We start from the raw sequence: 20,448 nt of genomic DNA, 5'->3' as shown, positions 1-20,448 counted from the left end.
ACCTCTTTTCTTCTATTTATACCCCACTCCTCCCCCATGGGTTGTAACCAATTTCCATTATTTCCATTACCCTTGTTCTACCATAAAAGATAAAAGCCACGGTTATCCCTCTGGGGCTGTTAATAGCACAATGGCACATAGGACCATTCTGGTGCTTTTAAACGAAAACAGTGTTAAACGTGCACAAAAACTGATCGCTTTTTTATTTCCAGTAAAAAAATAATGGAAATGTTTGTACCTTGCAGGTGCTGTTGTGATTGCCTTCGTGGTCTGCTGGCTTCCTTATCATGTTCGGCGTCTCATGTTTTGCTATGTTCCAGCAGATCACTGGACAGAGTGAGTCATTATTTTGAAGTAGAATGCAATTGTACCATGCCACTGCAGAGGTCTAGGGGCCAGACTGTGCTCCCCTTACTTCACCTGAGTACCATGTTATTCAACTACTAGCACCTTTGGGGTCAGTAGTGGGTATGGTGATATTTAATAAGGAGATCAGAATCTGGCCCTGAAGTTTTACAGGGAAAATAAGAACTTAAGAAGGTCTCAAAATTGTCTTCAGCTTGATTTTTTTATTACAGGTTTTAACAGCTGGATCCCAAAGATGTATGTGCTGGGAAACGTTAGCTTGCATTCAAATAGCATCCGATTATCTCATGTTGGCAATCACAAAATTATCACCTGTTACTAGTACAGTGACCAGTTTTCACCTCTGCCAGTCCCTGAGAAATCCTTGGTTGGATCATTTTTTATCCATCCTAAGTGGATTGTTGGAATGCATCTAAGACCCAGAGACATTAGGTGTAAGGTGGAGCAGCTCATGTCAAAACACAGTTTAGTTCCAAAAAGCTACATTTTCCAGGTGATAGGAGAGAATCCACAGACAGAAAAATAGCTGCATCATTTCAACATACAAATGCATCTTGGTTTTAGAAAAGGTACCAACCTGATCTCTTTCTTTGAGAAGATAACCAATTTCCTAAATAAAGGAAATGCAATAGATCTAATCTACCTGGATTTCAGTAAAGCATGACACAGTTCTACATGGAAATTATTAGTTAAATTGGAGAAGATGGGGATTAATATGACAATTGAAAAGTGAGTAAGGAACTGGTTAAAGGGGAGACTACAATGGGTCATGCTGAAAGGTAAAATGTTGGGCTGGAGGGAGGTTACTGGTGGAATTCCTCAAGGAATGGTCTTGGGACCAATCTTATTTAACATTTCCATTAATGAGGTTGGTGCAAGAAAGTGGAAGTATGCGAATAAAATTTGCAGATAACACAAAATTGCAAGGTATTGTAATACGGAGGAGGACTGGCATATCATACAAGTAAATTTGGATGACCTTGGAAACTGAAGTAATAGAAATGGGCTGAAATTTAACAGTGCAAAATTCAAGGTCATGTACTTAGGGACTAACAACAAGAATTTGGAAGCCACAGAGGAGAGGAAAGTCCTGAGTGTATTGGTCAATCACAGCATAACTATGAGCTGACAATGCCATGCAGCTGTGAAAAAGGCTAATGCTATCTTAGGATGCATCACGTAAGGTAGTTCCAGTAGAGATAAGGAAGCGTTATTACCATGATACAAGGAGAAACCTCCCCTGGAATACTTCGGGCAATTCTGGTTTCCCATGTTTAAGAAAGATGAACTGAAACTGCAATAGGTGCAGAGAAGGACTACTAAAGATGATTAGAGGAACAGAAAACTTACCTTATGAGAGGAAACTCAATGAGCTTGGCTTGTTAGGCCTAACAAAATGAAGGCTATGGGAAGATAGGATAGCTCTCTATAAATACCTCAGAGGGATAAACACCCAGAAGGGAGAATAGTTATTTAAGGGCCAATGTTGGCACAAGAACAAATGGATAGAATTAGCCATCAATAAATTTAGGCTTGACATTAGACAAAGGCTTCTAACCATCAGAGGAGTAAAATTCTGTAACAGCCTTCCAAGAGAAGTAAAGGGCGCAAAAAACATTACTTGTTTTAAGACTAAGCTTGATAAGTTTATGGAGGGAATGTTTTGATGAGATGGGTCACAGGCCATTGTAGGCAATCTGTGACTGCTATTAGCAAATATTAGCAAATAGCTGGAGATGGGACACTAGAGGGGAGGGTTCTGAGTTACTATAGAGAATTATTTCCCAGGTGTTCGGCTGCTGGGTCTTGCCCACATGCTCAGGGTCTAACTGATTGCCATATTTGGTGTTGGGAAGGTAATTTCCCTCAGGTCAGATTGGAAGAAATCGCAGGGGTGTTTCACCTTCCTCTGCAGCGTGGGGCACGAATCATTTGCTGGTTTTAATGAGTGTAAGCAGTGGATTCTCTGTAAACTTGAAGTCTTTAAATCATCATTTGAGGACTTTGGTCACTTAGCGAAAGGTTACAGGCCTACTCCAGGAGTGGGTGGGTGAGGTTCTGTGGCCTGCATTGTGCAGGAGGTCAGACTAGATGATCAAGATGGTCCCTGCTAGCCTTAAAGTCTATGAGAACAGTGGAACAGGTTAATTGCTAAGTTTAGCAGTGAAAGGCCAGAATTAACATATAGGAATCATCATCCATTTGCAGGGGCCAATGGCCCGATTTTCAGACAGTTTAGGTGGGCAATTATGCTTGTAATTTCACACCTAGTTTATATGCACATGTATTGATGTTGCTCATATAAAAGATGACAATAGCACATGCAAATACATCCTATTAGCTATATGCTCATGCAATTATCCAATTTTTTCCATAGTCATGGCAACTGCATGTACAGAACAGGTACATAATAGAGCATACGTTTTGCACATGCAATTGTGCACCTAAACTTTTTGAAAATCTAGCCCCAGATTCCTTGAGGTGAAGATGACAGGAGATGTGTTCAGCGAAGGATCTAACCATTACTCAGATAGTTCTTTTACAATATTACATCCTCCTTCTCTGAAAAGAGTTCTGTTTCCCGCAGTGAATAGGAGAGGAGGGGAGCGGAGGACACTTCTACAATGCTAAAATGCAGCTAAACTAAGAGATTATTAAAATTTCATAAATTCCAAGCACAAGAAACAGTGATTTCCAGTAGAGCAGTCCACCAAAACAAATTGTATATCCTGCCATGGTAACAACCGGATTTTAGATTTAATAGAGAAAATAGACTCGTAGGCATGCATTGGAGCAAACTGTTATTTCTTGTTTACTTTACTATAAGAAAAGCACTTAAAGCAGCAAGCAGTTATGTAACAATAACATTTGCTCTGAGCAAAAGGAATAGACAACTTTGTCTGCAGTTAACATACATTGATGTGTTCCATTTGCAGTTTAATATTTTTTAAAAGAGATGATTAATTTTAAGGAAGTCCTGCAATTACAGATATATTATGAACGGTGAGCTACCAATATTGCTGATTAATTAATTGCTTATGGTGGTTTGACATAAGTTCATTCACAAATATGCCCATGTCTGAACAAGAGAAATCTTGTTCTTTTGAATTAATACCTCATAGCTACAGACCAACGATGTATTTGTAATGATTGGAACGGGCCACCAATTCTTACCACACAGGGTTTAAGGTCTGTGTTATGGGGTTGCTAAAACATGACAGATCTATCTGTGATCAGGCAGAAGAGCACAAGGTCTGATTTTCACGCATGCTGAGCATCTGTACTGTCCATTAAGATCAGTGGAGCTCTCTGTACCTCTGCAAATGAGTACCCTACTACCTAGATTACACCTACACTATGAGCTAGGGGTTTGGTTCCCCTGCTCATGCTACCTCGCTGAGAGCTAGCGTGAGTATAAATAGCAGCATAGCTGCGGTGGCCCTGGTTGTGACAGCAGAGGCGCGACCGAGCTGTGCTGAGTACAAACCCTTCTGAACCTGGGAGGTATGTGCTCGCTCCGCTGAGCTACACAGCTATTTACACCCACCCTAGATCTCACTGAGCTTGTGCAAACGTGTACATGAGCAAGGGGCTCACCCCCCTCGCTCGTAGTGTGACGTAGCCATTTATGTCTATGAATTCTACCTGCTCACACCTAGTAATCCAGGGATTTTAGTCCAGTGGCTGGACCCTTCCTACTGAAAATGCTGTCTCTCATCAGCTTATTCCCCTGCTCCACAAGAATCACTCCACTCTGTCAGAACACACCACCCAGCATTCTTCTAACCTGGCTTGCACCCTGGTGGCATCCTCCCAGCATGATGATTGTGCCTTTTAATTCAGATGATCTTGCTATTCAGTTTATTGTGGGAATGATCGAATGGTGCTTGTCTAAATACATCCATCCTTTTTCCTGTAGCAGCCTGAAACTAGCTCTAAAGAGGAACCTAGTCTGAGATGAACCAGGGTCCTTTTTCAGTTAATGTTTATGGAAACAAAAACAAAGCAGAGACTCTCACTTCATATTAAATTGCTGTTTATAACTGGTTAATAAATGATAAATGATAAGCAAATTATAGACATGAGTAGTATTTGTTATAGAGGGTTATAAGCAACCTATTGCCTACTGGACTCTATGGCAATCTATAACCATTGATTATCCATTTGTTAAAACATCTATTCATCATTTATTAATCTCTCTATAAAGGGAATCAATATGAAGTATGATCCTGGACAGCATTCATGATTTTAGAGACTAAGATTTCTCCAGAAGAGACTTGGTTGTGGGTACCTGCCTTGAGACAGTCCCTTTACGATGTCTCAGGTTGGGCAGTCAAAAATTAAGGCACCTAAAATCGCTAGTCACTTGAAAATTGTGGCCTTAGTGAAGAGGAACCTGTGAAGATTTTCTGTGTGTGTGAGTCAGAAATCTTGTATATTTCTGTAGGGATAAACCACAGTAAAGAAACTATTAAAGTGTGTTAAGAGGACTGAATAGACCAAAGTTAACATTTGTTGATCTTTAGAAAGGAACTGCTTGAAAGGATACTTACTTTCACAGTACTTCCTTTGGCCAGAACAAAGGGCACCAGCATTGCAAGCTACTCGAATTTCACATTTTCTTTATAATTATTAACACCATCAGGAACTAAGTGACAAGCTCTTTCAGTCTGGAAGATGTGCACGTTCCCATACAAGTGCACCTCTGGCTGCCTTCAGCTGCCACCATATCCTAGCACTTTGTAGCCATTAAATCAGAGACACTGACGTGGGTTCTGCAATAGACTGTGGTTTTCTCTGTAGGTCTGTGTGTCGTAACCCTTAAAAACCTTTTGCACAGAGCAAAACCCTATAATCAGGATTCATGCTATCATGTTGACAGCCTTAGAATGGTGCACAACCTCTCATGCCACTAAAAATAACTGTCCTGATTTTACAAAGTTTGGCATATACCTATGACAACTCTCATAAGTAATTAGAGAAGGCAGTTGCAGTATCTTATACACAGTTCTTCAGTCTGTAGACATTCCCGTGCCTTCTAGCTTTGCAGTGTTTGCACATCACACTAAAACCACCTGTTTATTATCAAGCTGATGAGTTCCTGGCCATAGTCTGGTTCCTACATACCTATAAGCAATGGAAGTTTTGCAGTTGACTAAAATGGGAACAGGATGGAACTCCTGTATGGGTTATAGTTAGACCTGGTTGAAAAACAGGTCGACAATTTCACTAAGAAGTTTGCTGAGGTAATCTCTTTTAACTACCGTCTGTTGGTGAAAGTGACAAGCTTTCAAGCTGCACAGAGCTCATCTTCAGGTCTGTGCAGCTGGAAAGCTTGTCTCTTCCACCAACAGAAGTTACTCCCTCAAAAGATATTACCTTGTCTTTCCTACTCTGGTACTGAAAAGTGGGGGTTTGGTCAATGAAATTTTTCAAGAATGATTTTGAAAATAATTTGTTAAAAAAAGTCTGTGAGGATATTGACGAGAAATGCTGAGGAAAAATTAAAAAAAAATTCTATGTCAATTTTTCAGCAAAAAGTTTCATTTTCAGAAAAAGGCCATAAAAAAAATGAAAAACAAATTGTGCAAAAAATATTGACCAACACTAGATATGTTATCACAGTGATACAAGCTCCTCATCAGATAGCAAAGTTGTTCCCAAGAACCACATCCAAAGTCCATTGAAGTCAATAGGAATAATTCTGTTGACGTCAATGGGCTTTGAACCAGGCCCCTTATGTAGAACTTTGTTTTAACAGAGGTGGAGAGAAAACACTAAATATTTTCCGCAAACATTTTTTGAAAGAAACAAAACTCTCCCCTCCTCCTCCCGTCCCACCCCCAAAAAAACACTCATGGAAATTTTCTAGCTTTTCAGTGAAAAACTAAAAATGTTCTGGTTTTCAAAATCTGAAAACAACCAAAAACTGAATATTTTCCAGTAGTTGAAAACTGAAAACAAGCAAAAAGCAAACATTTCTTCAGTTTTGAAAGCTGAAAGATTTGGAGCCTTTCACTGAAAATCTGGAAATCTTCTAATGACACACAAAAATGTTTGTTTCCAAAAAAGGCCATTTTTCATTGAAAAAACACTTGGGACTGAAAAATTTCAACCAGCTCTATTTTGTAACCCTCAAACTCTATTTTGTATCTTTCATGTCCAGAATTCACTGAAAAATCCTGTTATTGTCAACCATAAAATGGATATCTCCTCAAAATATATATTCGTTCTACCACAGAGACTGATTCAATGCATCGATGCAGTTCTCACTGGCTTGAGAGAGGAGGTGACAGCATATATTATGATGTCTTAGCTCTGCCATAGATACTGCAGTATAGACAACCCCACTTAAGCAGCCTTTGTGGTAAACATGCATATATTTGTGCATCATGTAGGGCAATGTTTCAGTCTAGTCTTTTTAATTTCAGGTGTGTCTATAGACAAGGCAAATCGTGGTGGGATATAAAAATCACATGCTTCAAGGTTTAAAACAATTTCTAAGTATTAGGGGATTAGGTTGAGATGTTTGTGAGGGGGTGATTATCCCACATCTATCTACTGTTAGGGTTTTTGAGGGGTTTTAACGTTCCTCTGAAGTATTTGGTGCTGGCCACTGTTGGACTAGATGGCCCACAGGTGATATCCAGTACGGTAATCCCCATCCGCTGAAAATCTGGCTTCCATTTTCTCCAACCCTGCAATTGTAAGTTATTCATACTCTCCTCCCCCACTCAAATTTCCTCTCTTCTTGTTCTGTTCCATCAGGTTCCTTTATAACTTCTACCACTATTTCTACATGTTGACAAATGTCCTCTTCTACGTCAGTTCTGCCATCAATCCCATCCTCTACAACCTGGTGTCTGCAAACTTCCGCCAGATCTTCCTCTCCACGCTCATATTCCTGTGCCTGCCGTGGAGGAAGAAGAAAAAGAGACCCAGCTTCACCAGGAAGTCCAACAGCATTTCTAGCAACCATACGTTTTCCAGCCAAGTCACTAGGGAAACAACATACTGAGACCCGAATGAAGTCAAAGGAAGGGAGAATGTGTTTCAGCATGGATTTAGGACATGAGAGAGACCTCTGCGACCTTAACGCATGGTCTCTAAATTCACCATAACACGAATGTGTTTAGCAGTCTCATTTTTGTTGGAACAAATAGGCTTCATTCTGCCAGTAACTTTGGGGTTATTTTAAAGCATCAGCCTTGCCTCTTGTGAATAATGTCTACGCATTTCTGTAACTTCGGTACGGCATAGATTCAGATGCAGTGTTACCTGGGAAGCCATAGCACTTCTTCAGCCTATAAATGTCAAGCTTAGGCAACTCATATTGTGCTTCATCCTTTCCTCCGTGCAGAGATGCCATGCTAAAGTTGAAGAGCTCAACATCATTTCTCTTGGTGGCACTGAGCTGAGACGTTAATGAGGAGGAAGGCAGTTTTGAGTGAAAAGGGATATTTTTTGAGGGGGGGAGTAGTAATCTAAGAGGTGATAAAAGAAAGAGGAATGAAAATAATGGAATCAGTAGGGAATATAGCACTCAGGGAGCAAGGTGGCTATTTATAGAACTCATTCTGAATTCTGATTTATTAGACCAGGGTGTCCAGGAGACCCAATTTAGTGTCCCTATATTAAATAACAAAATAACGATAATGCCTTACCTAGATTAGGATGGCACCTTGGAAAACACCGTTCAGTGCTCTTAGGGGACAAGGATCATCTTTTTGTTAGGTGTGTGTATAATGTCCAGCACAATGGGGCCTCGATACCTATTGAGTCCTTTCAGCAAGGTCATCACACAAATACGTAAAATAATAAATAGTAATAATAATAATAATGATGACAAAGGCTAGAATGCTAAAATCGAGGCAAATCTTATTGTTAAAAACAAATAAGAGGGCAATCCTACATTTGCTTCATAGCCAAATCCCATTTTTACCACTGAAAAAAGGTAAAAAGTTAGTTGAGCCATATCAAGAGGTGAGCAAATGCCTGGACCATGATGAGTGAGGGCTGCTAATGGATGAAGGAGAGGCATAGAGCAACCTGCATGAATTCTGCAGGCCACAGATAATTGATTGATTTCTTAGCCACTGTTATTCCAGTTTTTCCTCAATTTGCAGCTGTTTTATTAGAGAGGTTGCTGATATCCCAAAGGGCAAGCTCAAGTCCAAGGTACAAGGGCCACAAAAGACTCTAGTGCAATTTGCTTATTCTGTGACTGAATGATCTGTATTTCCTGTCATTTTTTAACTGGTGTCTTTACCAATCTCTAGCCGCAGATAACACAACTGAAGAATTAACAGAAAACAAGATGATTTAAATTCAGGATTCCCAGTTCCAAAACCAGACTAGAGGGGCAGCGGAGAGAATGGTTGGGTCTGAATAGGCCAGTGTAATAGGATTGTTTGCCTCTTAAGGGCTGGAGCTAGCCAACCCTGATTACAGAATGAGCCACTCCTAGGAGAGATTAGGGTGACTGCCCTATAAAGAGCAGCAAGAGGGCAAAATGAAGTAGAAAGAGGAGTAGGAGTGGAGGGAATGGCAGTGAGTGAAAGGTTTCTGCAAGGAAGACTCTGAATCTAAGGGAGCTGTGACAGAGAGGAGAAGCAGTAATCCGGAGGCTCCTAATAAGGGCCCTGATTGAGAGAAGGGTTTGGACCTGGAAGCCAGAACCAGAGGGCTGAGGTTCAGTCAGGTAAAGCCTGGGAGTATGAGGCTTAGCTCCTACTAGAGACCCTGACTAGCAGAGTGTGACTGAATTAATGTTGGGACCAGAAGGTCCAATATGTAAGAACTCAATAAATGGGACCCCAGAAGGGGAATGTTGTAATTACCTGTTGATGGTGAGTTATTAACGGGCCTGAATAGGGGAGAAGTCGGTAGCCGGACACCAGAGAGTGACCTCTGGCCACAAAGAAGTGCTCAGGAGGTGACTGGCTCTGTTAGTCAGTCTTGTTCTGACAGGAGGTGCGTACATACAAACCAATTTGTGGCATAAATCCTCTTTGTTAAATGAGTGCTTAATACAGGCGTTCAGCCCAGCTGTGAGGGGCTAATCTGTATTCAACCATGGCTGCATGCAGGCAGCAAACCAAAGCTAGGGTCAGAGGAAAAGTGGGACTTGGATCAGATCCAACCCTAGATTTGGATTTGCGAACCTTTTATCCGAACGGGCTGTGTAGTTTTAGGGTTTGAATTAATGCTCCCCTCTCTACCAGCCAACCGTCTAATGCAACAAAATACACAAAAACACAGGCCCCACATAATAAGCTAAAGGAGTGCCTCTGCTATTAGACGGGTGAGCTGAGTGAAACGGAACCAGCACAAGGGTTTGGGCAACTTGTGGCAAGCTCTTGTGATCAGCCACATCATATTCTAGTATATACCTATGCACAAGTTAACACAATACTGTCCAGGCCCACCTGCACATAGCCAAATTCACTTACATTGCCAGGTGTGGCTATCATGTCTCCTGGGCAAATGGTTATATCAGAAACCTGACAAGCAGACCAATAATTCCAGTCAGACAAAGTTAAATCTTAGGAAAATCAGTGCAATTTGCTAAAGTTTTGATCGTCACTAAGTGATGCTTAGATTAATTGTTAGGTTGAATGGGCTAAAAGAAGGAAGTAAATTGCAGATTTGTTCTTAAAAATGAGAGGGTCACATCATATTAGAAAAAGAAAGGCTGACTGTCTGGTATTCCAAGCAAAGTTAATTCTTGAACTAGTCCAGTGTCACTTAGAAACTATTATTTCTTGGTGGTAACAGGTGCTGCTATGCTGGCACACCATGGCCACTCAGAATTTCCTGTGGCAGTGAGGACAGAACTTATGTCCTTCTGCTTCAAAAGCAGAATCCCCTATCCTGTGAAATAAAATAGAATCTCCAATAGCTCATAGCAGTGTAGGGGCTATGACACACAGCTGAACAGCCCTGACTCCACTGAGTAAATGGCAGAGGTACACCCATAGATATACTAGCCAGTTGATTACAATATTAATTGTTACATGAAAGAGGCTTACCATTTTAACTTTACAGAACCAAAAGGTTTCCTGAAAATTAGTCTCCTTTTCCCAATTAAACTTCCCACCTGATTGATAAAGGTCAGTTGCCAATACTCTGACCACCACTGAATTTTTCTAGTACAGGACTCGTGTCCTGTGGATTAGGTCCCATATGGTTTAGGTGACAGAGTTAATGCGTGCACAGCTTCAAGTCATAGCTATCAAAAGGCTATTAAATTATAGCTATACAAATCAACTTGAAAATCAAGGGTTCTCAGTTTAGAATGGAAATTTTTCTGGGTTTAGTTTCATTTGACTTTGCCAAAATGTGAGCGCTGCTCTGTTTTGTGTTCTTTTTTTATTCAATTCCCATGGTAATCCCAGAAGCCGTGCAAAAATTACTTTTAAATGAGCATCTTTATTGTACATACAGTGGGCTTCCATTTAGTTAGAAGCACTACTTATTAAATTTACCTAGAAAAATCAAAAGGTAGGGTGGTTTCACTTTACATGAAGGTTTCATTTATAAATGGGTTTATGAATAATCAACAGATATTATAAGCATGTTACAAGCATGTTATAAGCATGCATGAGCAGTATGTGTTAGACATCAGTAGAAAGTGTTATGGATGGTTATAAGCCAAAGTGATAACCTATTGCCCTGTTGGATTATGTAACAATATTTAACAATTGATCAGTCATTTATTGAAATATCCATTCATCGTTCATTAACCCGTTATTAACTATTTATAAAGGTAACCTTAATATAAAGTGTGACCATTATAGGTAAGAAAATATTTTATGAAAGTTTAAAAAAAAGTATTGGAAGACTTGAAGAAACTTTCTATAACAATGCTTTATAGTTTCAAAATGATGTACAAACATTAGGGGAGAGATTTTTAAAAGCAGCTAAGAGAGATGAGGCCCAATTCAAAAAAAGAAAAGAAAAGCAAATCCCCATTAGCCAATAGAAATATAAGGACTTTCAATGGGTAGCTGAGTGCTGAACTCTGGAAGGTGCTTTTGAAAACCCTGAATAATTAATCTTCATAGCTTTTCCGTGAGGTCTGTAATACATATAGCTTCAAAGAAGTTTGCATTTAAATCGTTATTTTCAAGTCACACAGTAATGGATACCTGTCTGGTTTAGATCAGAAATGAGCCTAATGAACCAAATTTTCAGCCTAACTGGGCCTTCGAGTTGCAAATAATTCTGGCTGCATGAACAATTTAAATCATTTATGCTACCAAAGCAGGTAATTTAATGTCTAAAGGACCTAAATTGCGCCCAGAAATAACTGACAGTAAGATATTATTTGCTCTCATAAAAGAGACCTGTTTAAGTCCAGACTGCAGAAGTTGCAGGTCAGGATCCAAGCAGGATACCTGCTGTTTGTCTGTCTGTATCGTTTCATTGACGAGAATTCTATTCCTGTAGTTGATCAGTCTTTTCGCCTCGAATGCTTAGGAAAAAAATGAATACAGACAAAAATAATTCTGTAATTTCAGCAATCAGCACAGAACATGGAAATTTAGCTACCATGGAAGTCCCATTGACGTTAACAAACAGTGTTGGTAGACAGAATGTCACCAGGCATGCAGCTGGGCCTTACCCCAGGGATAGGCAGAGATAATACAGTAGCAGGATGTGTCGCAGCCATGCCAGCATCGTTAGAAGCTGCTTCCAGCTGATTAAGAGCCCTGCAAAAATAACCTGAATGGCAGCAAGTAATGTGCACGCTGGCTGCGGCCATATTCCCTGAAGAATCTCACCAAACTCAGCCTGCAGATCTAAAAACTGCCCTCCCTATTACATTGTTTGAGTAGAGGGAAGATGAGTCACAACCTCATAGACTGAACTCTGGACCTAGTGGACAAGAGCCCATATTTCTGATCCTGGGAGTGGCCTCAGGATTGTTTTAACCACACCTCTAACAGGAGCTGCACAGTGTAAGGGTGGGGTTTCAAAAGTGCCTAGGGAAGTTAGAACAAGTCCAGTCGACTTTCAGTGGGACTTATCAACCTAACTCAGGTGCATTTGAAACGCCCACCCTGCACCAAATCATTCTTGAGATGTTAAACGTCATTAATATTCCTGGTAAATACCAACCTGCCAAAACAGGCTTGATTATCCATTCTTCAATTGGTAGAGAGAATAAAAGCCCGGCATGAAAATCAGTCTTGCCTGAGGTGCTTGTCCTAGATTTTGTCTCGTGGGTTATAGCAGCACTGAGAATATTGTTATAGCATCATAGAGTTTAAGGCCAGATGGGACCACCAGGTGTTCTTGTCTGACCTCCTGTATACTACAGGCCACCAACACCAGCTAGCACCTGCACACTAACCCCAACAGCTGAAATTAGACCAAAATATTACAGCCCACAGAAGGCTAGATGATTATGTGCCACATGCAGAGAATAGGAGGGACCGAGGTGCACCTGTGCCCGAGGCAGGAAAATGATTAAGTGAGATATACCCAGATATCCTTGTAATTCTGAGCAGCTGATATGTTTATCTTTGATTTGGCACGAAAATGGGAAAGAGCTCAACTTGGGACAAACCTTGATGGATTCTTAGTAGGGACAGACTAACCTTGAGGAGATAAAAGATTTTGTGAACATGCCCAATTGTTTTTCTGGTTCACAAACCTTTGTTCCTGCATTCTAAAACAGAGACAGGCCCAAATCAAAAGCCCCGATTTGCAGTTGCAGACCAAATCTTTTTCAACTGGCCAAATCTGGATGTCTGGAAACAGGGGGAAGTTCCAGTTTGGAACATAATTTCAGATCCCAAAGTTCTGGCATATTCAGAAACTCATGGGAGTGAGCAGGCAGTTTCAAGACTCAATTTAAAACAAGCACTCATCTTTTTCTAGCTAAAGAGAAGCCCGCACTGTGTATTATAGAGAAAAGAACACTGCTGCAAGAAAATGGTACAGACTACATGGTACATTCAAATGATCTTTATTAGAATTTTTCTCTTTTTCCCTTCTGCTCCTTTTTAACCACAGTCTCTACTAACCTAAGGTTTGGGGCTGAACGCTGGATCTATGTGCATTTCCTACTAGTGATGTGCAATGCTCATTTCCATTCAAAGAAGCCTTAGAACCCACAGATGTGAAATGCTCGCATGGATTCTAAGTGACTTTGCCAGGCAACCTCTTTAAATGTAATTTTAAGCTTTCATTTACCTTTGCAGTGTTCTTGACAGTGTCATCCATTTTGTCAGTGTGTGAAATCAGATTTCTAGTGTCATTAAACTAGTCAGGAATATCCCCTCGACAAGACTTTATCACCAAAAGTCCAGCACTCATTAGTGTTTTAATGCTCTGCTGATCTTGTCTTTTTGTAAAGTGCATGAGATTTTGCTTCAATGACTTTGCCCTTTAAAAATTGAGCTAAACAGAAGGATCATCTGGGAGGGGTTAGCAAACAGGATCTCTTCATTTATAGCAGCAAATGTATAACAAAACACAAAAGAAAGGTGTGTTACAACTGCACACAATTTGTGTTACAGATTTAAACAGAAGGTCCTTTAGCCTGTCTGATCACCAGAGCATACGCCCTTCATGAAGAGGAGACACATTTACACAGCATGACAGCATAGCGTTTGTGGGTGCAATATACGTTTGAGTATTATTTTGATATTTTGGTGATTATGGAATTGTATGGTAATTCTGTTAGGGAAAAAATGGTATTGCTTAAAATTATTTCCCATTATGAAACGACAGTTGAACAAGTTTGTCTGTTTTAGCCTGGATTTTTTTTTTAGCAGCTAAATAGCCAATCCAAAAATCTCATTCTGATGTCCTGGCTTTGTGCTCAAGAATCCCTTAAGCTGTGCAACTTGACATGTTGTACTTGTGGTGAAAATACAAAAAGTGCACATTTAAAAAAAAAATACAGAATTTGTATGTGCTTTATTTTATGTGGCCTGTTGTGTGTCAGAAATAATGAATGTTAAGAGTGTCTCAGAGTCTAATTTGTAATAGTTACTCTGGCAAAGGGAAGGGAGTGGGATGTGAAATCCCCCCGTGTCGCAATCTAAAATGTTGTTTTAATGTAAGATGCTATGATTTATACTGTATTTTATGACCAAACTATAATGAAAAGGCTACTTTCTGATATTAACCTTTGTATTGTACGGTGATTTTTTGTTTTCTTTTGTTTTTTTAATTCATTGATCTTAAGAAATAAATAACCAACTTTAAGATTTTGAAGGCTCATGTTTAAGTGGCAGATCTGAGTTAATGACAAAGCTTACTTCCTAGTGTTAGAGGGCCATTCAGCTCTGGTCTAGGCATGTGAAATTCAATTGGCTTTTAACCCGATGTTGCAACTCTGCCAAACTTCAATCCCAGGCAAAAGAATGGAACTGCTGGTATGGGCCTCTGTTCATAAAGAATTAAAGGAGGGTAATATAATTAATATCCATCAATATGGGTTTTTGGAAAATAGATCTCATCAAGCTAACTTGATATCTTATTTTGATGAGATTATAAATTTGGTTGATGAAGGTAATAGGGTTGATATAATATACTTAGGCTTCTTTTAGGAGTTTGACTTAGTACCACACAACAGTTTAATTAAAAGCTAGAACCGTACAGGCACATATTAAGAGGATTTAAAAACTGACTAAATGTCAGGACTCAGAATGTAATTGTAAATGGGGAATCATCACTGAGCAGGTGTGTTTCTAGTCCCATGCGGCTTGGTTCTTAGCCCTATGCTGTTAACATTTTTATCAATGAACTAGAAAAAAACATAAAAGAATCATTGATACAGTTTGCAGACGACAAAAAGACTGGGGCGAGGGGAGTGGTAATAATGAAGAAGACAAGTCACTAAACATTGTGTGTGTGTGTGGTGCTGAGGCCCAAAGAGCTAATGTAATCCTTGGCTGTATAAATAGGAGTGAGGAGGTTACATTATCTCTGTGCTTGGCAGGGGTGCGACAGCTGCTGGAATCCTGTGTCCCGTTCTGGTGCCCACAATTCAGGAAGGATCTTGATCAATTGGAGAGGGTTCAGAGAAGAGCCACGAGAATGACTCAAGGACTGGAAAACATGCCTTATAGCAATAGACTTTGTCCCTAGCGGACAAAGGGATTACAAGATCAAATGACTGGAAATGAAAATTAGACAAATTCAGACTAGAAATAGCAGGCAGATTTTTAACAGTGAAGGTAATTTACCACTGGAACAATTTACCAAAGGCTGGGGTGGATTCTCCATCACTGGCAATTTTTAAATCAAGACTGAATGTTTTTCTAAAAGATCTGCTTTAGTTCAAACAGAAATTAATTCAGGGCAGTTCTCTGGCCTATGCTATGCAGGAGGTCAGACTAGATGATCGAAGTGCTCCCCTCTGGCTTTAGAATCTATGAATTTATTAACTCCTTTATAGAAGAAGGAGTGACTTATTTAGGAAAGGTGAGTCTGAATGCCCCACTCCCAAGCCTGCAAGTGCTGCAATTTAAGCCCATTGCTTTTTGTCCTATCCACAGAGGTTAAGAAAAAAAAATTTCTTCTTCCCCCTTGTAACAACCTTTTACACACTTGGAAACTGTTATCATGCGCCCTCTGAGTCTTCTCTTTTCCAGACTAAACAAGCCCAATTTTTTCAATCTTCCCTCACAGGTCATGTTTTCTAGACCTTTAATCATTTTTGTTGCTCTTCTCTGGACTCTTTCCAATTTGTGCACATCCTTCCTGAAATGTGGCGCCCAGAACTGGACACAATACACCAGTTGAGGCCTAATCAGCGTGGAGTACAGCGGAAGAATTACTTCTCATATCTTGCTTACGACACTCCTGCTAATCCAGCCCAGAATGATGTTCACTTTTTTTGCAGCTGCGTTACACTGTTGACTCATATTTTGCTTGTGATCCACTATGACCCCCAGATCCCTTTCCACAGTACTCCTTCCTAGGCAGTCATTTCCCATTTTGTATTTGTGCAACTGATTGTTCCTTCCTAAATGGAGTACTTTGCATTTGTCCTTATTGAATTTCATCCTATTTACTTCAGACCATTTCTCCAGTTTGTCCAGATTTTGAATTTTAATCCCATCCTCCAAAGCATCTGCAACCCTTCCCAGTTTGGTATAATCCGCAAACTTTATAGTCACTTTATTCTATTAAATGCAAAAATACATGGAAGTTACAGCACTGCTCAAAATATGCAAACCTCTCCCCTACTGATGCACTGCCAAAAATCGCGCAATCAAGAAACAGGCTAATCAATGTGAAGGAAACCAGAAGGCCAATCAAAATTGCTATTTCTTTTCGTAGCAACAGAAAAAAAAAATTCTACATCAAGAAGCAAGGAACATTTTGAATCAGGCAGTATGTCTCATTTCTACTATCAAAGTAATGTGTGTGCTTTAAAAGAGGCAACTTTCCTTGTCCTTTTGAAACAAATGCTGTCGTGTTTAAATGGCTCCATAAAATGTTATAAACATTCATCAAGAAGTTAATTCATTTACAATGCTTTTAAATCCCCCTCTGCCTTATTGAATTTGTATTTGAGCTGCAGATCAGGTTGGAATAAATTTATGAGGGTATTTAAGCAATAAGGCCGTGCCAGGCTGCATATCTTGGAGAAGTTGTTATTGCAGGCTTTGGGTGGGCTGTGAAACAGAGCATGAAGTGAGTTTGTGCACTCGAGTGTACAACTCCTATAGAAATGCACTACCCAGAGTGCTGCTATCCAACTGAATTGTAGAAAATGCCACCGGTGTGCTAACTAAGATACGCGGCACCACTGGGTGTAACTTCAATGTTCAGCCAGTCCCAGGGTGGGAGCACATCTGGTAGTATGAGCAAGGGACTGCTAGGCAGGAGACATCTTAGTCTTCTGTCTTCTATTCCCTTCCCTGCTTTTAACATGCTCTGAGGCCTTGGACAAGTCTTTGAACTACTCTGTGGCTGGGTTTGCCCATCTGTAAAATGGGCACAATAATATTTACCTCTTGGTTATGAGTCTAAATCCATTCAGATTTTAAAATGCCTGATTTATTCTTTCTGATACAGGGATATACAGATTGCATGCACACACACCCCTGCATGTGACTGGCCTGCTGCATCCTGGGGAGGATTGACCCTGTAGGATTGTTTTGCCTGCAGCCTCCCCAGTGAAAAGCAGCTTTAATTCCACCAGGAACTTAAGTTCCAAAGGAGCTTTATGATTAAAGTTCCTTAGGAGCTCTACTCACAGAGGGTGCAGGGGGTAGAGCTGTTCTCATTCCACTCCTCCGCCAGCCAGCACTACTCACTCTTGGAGCTGTGCTGGTCCACTTCAGTTTCCTGGAAGAGGAGAGCTTGCTTCTGCCTTGCCAACTTTCCACCACTGGGGAACCCCAAGTGAATCTCACCTACTAGATATCAGTATAAATTATTCTACTGCCGCCCTGGTGGTCCCAACACACTTGAGCCAAACTCTGTCCTGGCATGTGCCTTGTGAAACCCCACCTGAAGTCAATGCTACGTCCCATTGTCTTCAATGGGGCTATGCAATGTGTTGGGTGCAAATCTCCACCCACTTCTTGTTTGTCGTTGCTGTATTAGTGATGTCAGCTTCCCATAATGCTTTAAGCCGGGAATTTTCAAAGTGGCCTCAGGGAGTTAAGCGTCTAACTCTCTTTGAAAGTCCGATAAGGATAGTGGTTGATACACAGCATGGCAAGTCAGTGAGAGCTCCCGTTCGGTTGGATGTAACACAAATACTTCTACCTAGTAATATACTTACTATAATATTTCAGTCCCTCAAGTGGCTACTTCTTCCTCTCGCTTGAAAAAACTGGCTGGTTCAGCTATTTTATATTTACAGATATATCAAGTTTAATTACACTTGGCTGCTTGTCGGTGAAAACTTTAAAGTCTGAAGGACGGGAAAGCAGTGCCCCCTTTTTCACTATAAAAATGTTAAGGCGTGTTGTCAAGCATGAACACTCCACTCTGTTTGCTCTCGTGTTGTGGCTCCTGGCTGTATATCATCGACTTGAGTATCTGAGAACTAGCCGAGTGGTTGCAAACCAAAGCTGTAAAAAAACCAGATTGCACTGCATGTATTGCCTTGAGGAGACGTTTCCATTGCACTAAAAGAAGGCTGAGTCCCTTTTACATAAATATTAAACAGGTGTTCTCTCACGGGGAGAGAGAACATGTCTGATGTCCTCTTTCCTCACTCAGACGGGTAAAATACAACGTGAAATTTACGTCCACACTCACATTGGCAAAGCACAATATGAAAATGGGTGGACGGAAAAGTACTTTATTTTGCCCTTTCTACTAAGTTCTCTGGAGTCACATCGGAAGCTGAACCAGTGAGCTTATCTGCTGTGTCCCTTTCCAATCATTCGTCTGTCATCTCAATTCAGACTATAATATCTTTTAGAACTAGCTGTTACTATGTGTATGTACAATGCCCAGCACAAGCAGCCCCTGATCTTGGTTGGCCCTTAGAAACGACTGTAACAATAAAAATGAGAGCTGGGCAAAAAATGGATTTTCCCAGTTCATTGGCAGTTTCAAAAAGTCCACGCAAAAAAAAATAGTTTCAGGTCAAATGAAACCTTTTGTTTTGACAAAATCGTAACGTTTCATTTTAATTGTAATTTTAAACATTTCCGCTTTCTAAAAAAAAATAAAATTAAAGGAAATGTTGAAACAAAATGTCATTTCACACTGAAAAATTACACCATTTCTTTTTGAAAATGCCACAACTGGCCATTTTGATTGTTTGCAGAATTTTTTGAACTTTTTTTCGAATTGAAATCGTCAACAAAATCTGCGTGCATTCACGAAACATTTCGGCATTGCCAAATCTGCATTTTTCTACTGAAAAAAAGTTTCCTATAAAATATTTCTCACCCCAGCTTAACTAACAATAATTAATGTGTAGGCTCAATTTTTCCATATTCAACTAATAATTCCCTATACTCTCGAATCTTCAAATGGAAAGCTTCCCCTAGTATAACTTTCCATAAAATGTCCAAATTCAGAAAAAGGCTGCATACTCTAGGAAACATATTTCCAACAATGTAATGCTCTGGGTGTTGAAAGGGAGCTTCTCCCATCCTCGCCCATCAGAAATGTGCAATGAAGAAGCCCCAGATTCAGATACACAAGAAACATTTGTAAAAGTTATTCCGGAAATACATGTAAAAGGGAAACACTGAATGAGCAGGGCTGGCATTATTCCTTAGGTAATCCAAGTGATTATCCTGGGTATCCAAGCATGAATGAGTTAGGCACCTGCCTCGTGCCACACAAAATAGCCAGAAGAGAAGGTGGTGCTGCTGCCACTGTGGACCTCATAACTTTTCACTCAGTGATTAGAGCACCCACCTGGGACTTGGGAGACCCAGGTTCAATTCCCCCCCTCTATGCCAGAGGTGGAGAAAGACCCCTAGAGCCCCTCCAAAATAATCTGTTACAACAATTTAAAATCAGCTTGCTAATTGTAACCCAACAACGCTGACAAACTTGGTATACCATTTGATAGCTTCCAAACAGGGACATCATTTGCTATGGGGAAAGGGGAGGCAAGTGCCCTCCCAGACATTTATTTTCCTCCCCCACACTTTTCAGAAGTCTGTATGCTTCGCTTTCCCCCACCCCTGACTTTGCAGGCTATACTAAAATCAGATATAATTATATGTTGCCGTAACTTTGCACCCCATGAATTGTTCTGAAATTACGCCCCTGCTTATGCCCAGGGAAGGTGGCATGAAGCCCCCTGATATAAGGGGGTAAGGACTTTTGAAAGCCCTGTAATAAGAGGGTGTAAGGACCACGAGGACCAGAGTCAGAGGCCACAGACCTGATATAATGGTGTTGGATTTTCAACATCAAAGGAAGTTTCAGTGACCTCCAAAAAGAGTGGGGCTAAAAGTGACCTGGCTGGAGGGCTGAGTTGTAAGAGGCAGACCACGGCAGGCTCCAGTGGCACTAGATGAGGAGAGCCCGCTATGCCATGCCCAGCCATGAGGAGGCACACCAGCAGTGAGTAAACTCTTCTAGACAGGGTGACTTTTTTGTTTTTTAATGGGCAAATAACATATTGCT

General features: G+C 40.5%; 1 protein-coding gene across 1 annotated transcript in view; it reads left to right on the top strand.

Annotated features, from left to right (window-relative positions):
• Positions 1 to 11,287, top strand: part of NTSR1 (neurotensin receptor 1) — a 107,874-nt gene extending 96,587 nt beyond the window's left edge. Inside the window, exons 3-4 of the mRNA XM_074969606.1 lie at positions 246 to 336; positions 7,135 to 11,287. Of these exons, the coding sequence (XP_074825707.1) occupies positions 246 to 336; positions 7,135 to 7,384 (341 nt within the window). The 3' untranslated portion in view covers positions 7,385 to 11,287. The remainder of the gene's footprint in view (positions 1 to 245; positions 337 to 7,134) is intronic.
• The last annotated feature ends 9,161 nt before the right edge of the window (positions 11,288 to 20,448 follow it).

This window comes from Natator depressus, chromosome 13 (genome assembly GCF_965152275.1).
Source record: "Natator depressus isolate rNatDep1 chromosome 13, rNatDep2.hap1, whole genome shotgun sequence".
In the NCBI taxonomy this organism is placed as follows: Eukaryota; Metazoa; Chordata; order Testudines; family Cheloniidae; genus Natator; species Natator depressus.
This window is presented reverse-complemented; position numbering and strand designations above follow the sequence as displayed.